This window comes from Monomorium pharaonis, chromosome 5 (genome assembly GCF_013373865.1).
Source record: "Monomorium pharaonis isolate MP-MQ-018 chromosome 5, ASM1337386v2, whole genome shotgun sequence".
In the NCBI taxonomy this organism is placed as follows: Eukaryota; Metazoa; Arthropoda; class Insecta; order Hymenoptera; family Formicidae; genus Monomorium; species Monomorium pharaonis.
Window position 1 is genome coordinate 12,950,208 of NC_050471.1, and position 6,905 is coordinate 12,957,112.

The 6,905-nt window shown below is 42.4% G+C and overlaps 1 protein-coding gene across 1 annotated transcript; it reads left to right on the forward strand.

Moving 5' to 3' along the window:
- The first annotated feature begins 315 nt into the window (after positions 1-315).
- On the forward strand, positions 316-1,662 carry LOC118645618 (cilia- and flagella-associated protein 251-like). Its single transcript, XM_036287048.1, has one exon. It carries the CDS (start codon positions 316-318, stop codon positions 1,660-1,662), a length of 1,347 nt encoding a protein of 448 aa, XP_036142941.1.
- The last annotated feature ends 5,243 nt before the right edge of the window (positions 1,663-6,905 follow it).

Here is a 6,905-nt window from a genome sequence, read left to right on the forward strand (position 1 = left end):
GGTGATAGTGAAGAGATGGAGAGTCGGTGGAAGAACGCGAGGCGCAGGATCGGAAGGAAGCGGAGAGGCGGTCTGGACAGATGGCGCGGCGGACGGAAGGAGCGAGTGACGGATGCGAGATATCGATATACGAGGAGAGAGACGGATTGGTGGAAGGAACGAGAGAGGGAGAGGATTGGTAAATCAGGGGATATCGATAAGTCGATAGGTCGATGAGATGGAGATTGGTGGAGAGTTCGAGAGTGGAAAGATGGAGAAGAATCGAACATCGAAAAGGAGTAGGGAGAAGGGAAGCACGAGGTGACGTGAATTGAGATGGTGGTGAAAAGCGGGAAGCGGAACAAAGAAAGCAGAGAGGATAGAGATAGAGGAAAAAAGGTGGAAGACGGGAAGATGGACAGTGGAGAGCTGAGGAAAATTAGAGAGGAATTGAGAGGAATAAGAGAAGGTATAGTGGACTTGGTGGGGTTATGGAGGAGTTGGATAGAGAAAGAGGAAAGACAGGGGAAAACTGGAGAGAAAAGAGAACAGAAAGAGAGCAGAGGGGAAGAGGAGACGGAGGGACAAGAAGAGCAGGGATCAACAGAAGAGAAGGTTGGAAGTAGAGATTTCAAGAGGAGAGGAAGCGGAGACAAGCAGAGGGACAGCAAGGAGAGGAGGGAAGAGGAGAGAAGGAGGAAGGTCACGGAGGGGGAAGGAGAGGTAAAGGAGAAGGAGATAAAAGGTGAGAGGAGGGAGGAAGAAGCGAAGAGCAAGGAAAGGAGGACAAATGGAGGAGATGGGTTGAGGGTGAGAGTAGAGAAAGACAAGAAGAGGAGGGAAGAGATGAACGAGGTGACGGAAGAGATGATGGAGGAGTGGTGGAGAGAGGTGGAGGCGGAGGAGGAGAGGCTGTGGAAGAGAGAGGCAGAAGGAGAGGAGAGAAGAAGAGAGGAGGAAGAAGAAAGAGGGATGACGCTGAAGAAGTGGCAGAAGGACATAATAAAGGAAAAAAGGGAAAGTGAATGGAGAGAGATACAGAGGAAGAAGAATGGGCAGAAGGTGACAGAAGAAGGGAGGAGTAGGAATGAGGGGAGAGAGGAGCCAGAGCAAGTCAAGAGGGGGGAGAAAGGGGAGAAGAGGACAGATAGAAGGAAGGAGATGGAGGAGAGGACGAGGAGCAGACTGGAGGAGAGAGAGAGAGTCACGCAGAAGGAAAGAAGGAGGGCAGCAGGAGAAGAAGAGGACAAAAGGAGAAGGGAGAAGAATGTAGTATGGAGAGGGGTAGAGGGGGAGGATGGAAAGGAGAGAAGGTTCTTTGTAGAGGGCATCATGGAGCGGGTGTTGGGAAGGAGGGTAACAATGGACAGGGTGGAAGAAAGGAAGGGGGAGGGGGGAAGAATACTGATTACAGAAATAGTAAGAGAGGCGGACAGGGAGGAGATTCTAGCAAGGGGAGGGGAGGTGAAGGGGACATGGGGAGTGGGAGTAGATGAAGACCTGTCAATGGAGGAGAGAAGGATGAGATGGAGGATGGTGGAGGCGGCGAGAAGGGAGAGGGCAAAGGGAAGGAATGTGGTAGTAGCGAACAGAGGGCTGTGGGTGGATGAGAGGAGATGGAGTTGGGATGAAGAGAGGGGTAGATGGAGGGAGGAGGGAAGGGAAGGAGAGAAGAGGAAGTAAGGAGGGGATGGTGGTATAAGCTTATTAAAAAATGTTTTTTGATTTGTGACAGGTGGCAGACAGACAGAGGAGAGGGAAGGAGATTGGACAAAAGGAGTATAGAATAAGAAGCGAGAGTGGAGAGAATATATCCCAGGAGAGGAAATGGAGGTGGCGGATAGACGGAGGAGAGAGAAGGAGGAAAGGACGAGAGGAGGATAGGTTAGAAACGAGGATAGGGGAGGGAGGTTAAGGATGTAAGGTCGCATATGGCCAGGCCGCGTAGTAGGGAATAGAGAGGAAGGGGAGGCGAGAGGTGGAGGAGAAGAGATACTGGAGAAAGCCCAGAAGGACGAGAGACAGGAAGGAGGAGTAATGCGAAGGAGGAAGAAGAGAGAGAGAGCAAGAAGAGAGGGGAAGAAATATTACAGAGAGGGTTGTTTTTTTTGTGACGGTTAAAGTGACATGTATGGTACATGATGTAAATATGTAAGAAATTATGACGAAAATGAAATGTATTTATGAGAGGAGACTGCAAACCCTGAGGGGACGCAGTAATAAAGTTCAATTGGTCTCGCCGGTTACCGTAATGTTATAAGTCGGTACGCGATTAATTGAAAATATTCTAAGTCTTTATCCGAATATGTGAAAATATTCTAAGTCTTTATCCAAATGTGCGAAATATTCTAAGTTTTATTCGAATACGCGAGATGTGTCCAACGACCTTTTGGCGCGAGACGAGGAGGCAAAATCTCTGCTTTCGCACGAAAATCGCGGCTTTTATACTCCCAACCGAGGGAGTTCGGGGGTGAAGAGCGTGGAAAGGAGAGCAGTAAATCATCTAGTGCCTGTCACGTAATTCGGTAATTAATGAATTAGCGTGTCCGATTCTATGGTCACCAGATAAAATTCCGCTTCCCCATTTGTAATTTTGAATCGTGGGGCGTGCAACTATCGCCCGCTCCTTGCAATCGCTCGCATTCCTCATTCGGGTTTTTATGAGTTGAGTTTAGAATAGCGAAATTCTGGCACACGAAGGCGCAGCGTGTTCCTCCGCGTGTTCAATTTCATTTAGCTCGCTATCGATTAATTAAGGGTGTTGGGCCCTTAATATCCTACTCCGAACGGTCCCACGCGAGCGTGGCTGCGTCGACGCTAGCGGGAGCGTTCGCCCAGTTCTTTCTCGAGGGGTAATTAATTCGTCCTGTTAATTGGGTGATTTACGCGATTGCTATTAAATCCCCGATTTTGAGGCGCCTCAAGGGGCAGCTGGCGAGGGGAAGGAGCACTCCCTTTTTTGTGCTTTCACGATTTGCGATACGGTTAATTAGTTAGGCGCGTTTTTTAATTAGCGCATGCGTATCGGTAGCGCGGGCCGCATATTCCCGCGTAATCGCGCGGGCCCGGCACCGCGGGCGCGTGATCCAGGTACTTGTACTGTTTCCCAAACTTGTACTTACTAAAAAAAGACTTATTTAATATAATACTATCAATATATAAATTATATTAATAATATTAAAAATATTACCGATTTCTGAAACTGATAACGTATTTGTGATATTGACGCTCTCGCACTGCTGCTCATTTTTGGCTATTTGCAGTAATGCTGTAGCAAAGTTTATATCTGTAAATAAAATATAAGACATATTCACATTACTAGAATGAAAAGGCCTGTGACACACACTTTTCGTGAGGCATAACAGGTTTTATGCCTCACGAACGTTTCATAACCATGTACTCGATTCAGCTGGTTAGTCAACCAATCTAACGCGTTGAAACCTTAAAGGCCCCGCATACACTTTTGCATAACGTATGTACATAAGCAAATTGATTGAACAAAGTGCATATGAAATTCAACCAATCGAATTTCTTATGCATTTATATTATGCGTTATGCAAAACATTGTGCGGGAGCTCTTACTGTTAAGTCTTATTGAAAGTGTATACCATAGATACACTTAACATATTATAATCACATTAGCACTAAAGTTGTATTTGTCACCATGATATCAATATCATAATGACATGTGAATGACTGTGGGATGTTGCATCATCATGATGAGATAAAATTCATTAAAGAATTTCTTGTAATGTGATAATATCACATCTGTGATACTTTTGTTATGAGTGACACACTCCCCAGACAGCACACGGATATCCTAACGACATCCATAAGATGTCCTTAACGAATATTGAGGATATCCACAGGACATCCTTTTTACATCCTTTGGACATTCTATGGACGTCCATGGGATATTGGTTTATGAAACTGGTGGACATGCTATATCCGTAAAATATGTCCGATGGACGTTCTATGGATGTTCTATGGACGTTCTATGGACGTGATAAAAAGCGGATTCAAAATTAAATTTTATATTAAATAAAAAGGTAAAAATAGAATAAAATATATAAATATAAATATTTATTTAACAAATTATATTATTCTTTCAATAAATTATACATTAACAATTTTAATTAAATAAGTATCATACGTATAATATTAATTAAGCAATCAGCTTAAAGTATTTTGTAATTATCATATATATAGTGTGTATCCATTGTTTAACGACTACCGTGGAACAAATATTCTTTATATTGCAGACAATGACTGCAGCATGTGAGTGATCTCGTCTAGGCAACAAATAATTGTGACTCGTCAATTATAACAGAAATTAAATGTTTTATGTTTACACACACACACACACACAAACACACACACACACACACACACACACACACACACACATATGTACGTCCCGAGCGTGCGGGAGGGGCGGCGTCGCCGATATTCTCCCGTAGCCGGAGAGGAGGGGGAAAAAGATTAGAGGAACAAAGTCGAGCGGTTCACCGTTCTTCTGGAAATAAAGTAGTGGCAGGCAAATTCAGGCAATTTTCACAACAAAAAAAAATTTCATTCGCGATGTTTATTCGGAGGAATCTGCGTCTGTTTGTGAAATCGTGATTAACGTCGGTCGCTCCGAATTATACGGATGTTCTCCCGATAGATTTAAATATAGAATAAAATCGTTTAAAATATCGCTACAGATAAGACATTCATCGAGATGTCTAAAAATTGTTAAACGCGTTGAACAGGAAATACACGCGTCGTAGCATTGAGTAAATCCGATATGTATAGCGTGTCTTCGTTTTAAAACGAAAGATAAGCGGATTTCCCATGAAGCACGGATATAGCACGCGGAACAGATTATATATTCTATGTCAGGACGGTGTTGATAAATTCGCGAGATAGAACATTTAGCGGATGCGATCCATTCGAAATAATAAGCTGGCCGCGCGTTCATGTTAAAAGTTGCCGGAGAATGAAGCGAACGCGGAGGGCACATAACTTGCACATTGTTTCTTTACTCGGTATCGTATTCCATCTTCGTCGGAATCGTGAAGGCGATACGGAGATATAGATCGTGCGACAGTTACGGTAATCGGAGTATTATAAAAAAGGGTGTGATAACGTGCGGAAAGGGTAGATATTATAAACGACTCAAATTTCGCGGTGCAGACGCTGCAATCGTCATATGAGACGGTGGTATTTAATATTACGCAGCATTCGGAGCACTCTTCATAGATGGGACTAGTACCGCAGATGATGTAGTGACGGATTTTTTCGTCGTATCTGCTAGGGTCGGATTGATCGCTAATGCAATCGTGACAAAGAATAGAATTATTGAGGCGATTCCGAAAAAGAAAGACTTTATTGCACGAAATTATCTCGTTTGCGATTCCGCGTGGGCGAAGAGGAATTTCATACTTTCGTGGGGGAACACGATTAGTCACGCCCATGATATTTGTGCGAGGCACATATTAATATTAAGATTTACGCGACAGTTAGAGAAATCAAGGCGCTGAGTAGAGGGGAGACGTTTGACTCGAGTAGGCGGCTCTCTACAACGGCGGTAGTGGGGGAGCCGGAGCGATGCGACGGCGTTGTCGTGCGGCGGTACAAAATGGCGCGAGGCGCGCTCAGCCACGTGGCCGCGTAAAAATGGCGAGATCTATTCTTCGCGATTCTAACAAGGGGACCTTACGGGTCACCGATTTTTTTTATACTTATAGGATTTGAAGATCAGTACCCAGACTTCAATTTCCTAAAGCAGTACGATGCGCTTCTCAAAAATACTCGAGAAAATCGATTTTGAAGATTTCCGATATCTGTAAGTACAGAAAATTTTAACCTATTGTCAGAGCCACTCGTAGCCGAGCGCACAGAGCTCTAGTTTCGTAAGCGCGGAGTCGCTGGTTTGATTCTCGCTCTGGCCTCAATTTTTTTTTCATAAGTTAATAAAGTTTTTTTTTTAATTCTATCTTAACATTTATCAAATTGAAATGCTAATTAATTATTAAATATTTATTCGTTATTTTTTAAATAAAAATTAACATCTTTTTATTTTTAATTACTACTTGATTGAAAATGCGAATATTTATAATAAATTAAAATTTGGTACAAAAAATGGAAAACATTAAAGAAAATGAAATACTTTTTAAGAGATTACGAGTAAATACAAAAATAATATAAAAAACAAAAATAATATTTATAAAAATGGTTGTTTAATTTTTATGAGTTATTAATTCATGTATGTTATAAAATATATGAATAATAAATACATTTGACATTACTCGTCAGTATTACATGAGCCAATTTAATTTTTATTTAAAAAATAACGAATAAATATTTAATAATTAATTAGCATTTTAATTTGATAAATGTTAAGATATAGGATTAAAAAAAAACTTTATTAACTTATGAAAAAAAAATTGAGGCCAGAGCGAGAATCGAACCAGCGACTCCGCGCTTACGAAACTAGAGCTCTGTGCGCTCGGCTACAAGCGGCTCTGACAATAGGTTAAAATTTTCTGTACTTACATATATCGGAAATCTTCAAAATCGATTTTCTCGAGTATTTTTGAGAAGCGCATCGTACTGCTTTAAGAAATTGAAGTCCGGGTACTGATCTTCAAATCCTATAAGTATAAAAAAAAATCGGTGTTCCATGACCCGTAAGATCCCCTTGTAAGATTCTAAACACTCCGGGTTTACTGTTCGGTATTGCGAATTGATCCAAGCACTTACCCTATTTTTGGAGGCGTAAAATTCGTACCTAGGATCCTCCTTAGGAATATGCGTCACGTCGATAGGTCGTTTTCCAACGGAGATTTGCACTGGCTTATACGGGATGTGCGCAGGGACGTCCTACTCTGTCGATGGGCGGGTGGTGTAGGCAGTAAAGCGCGGGTCCTCAGCAGGAATGA

Bases quoted from the DNA above. Each gene is read 5' to 3' on its own strand.
- LOC118645618 (XM_036287048.1), top strand. From the start codon at position 316: ATGGTGGTGAAAAGCGGGAAGCGGAACAAAGAAAGCAGAGAGGATAGA.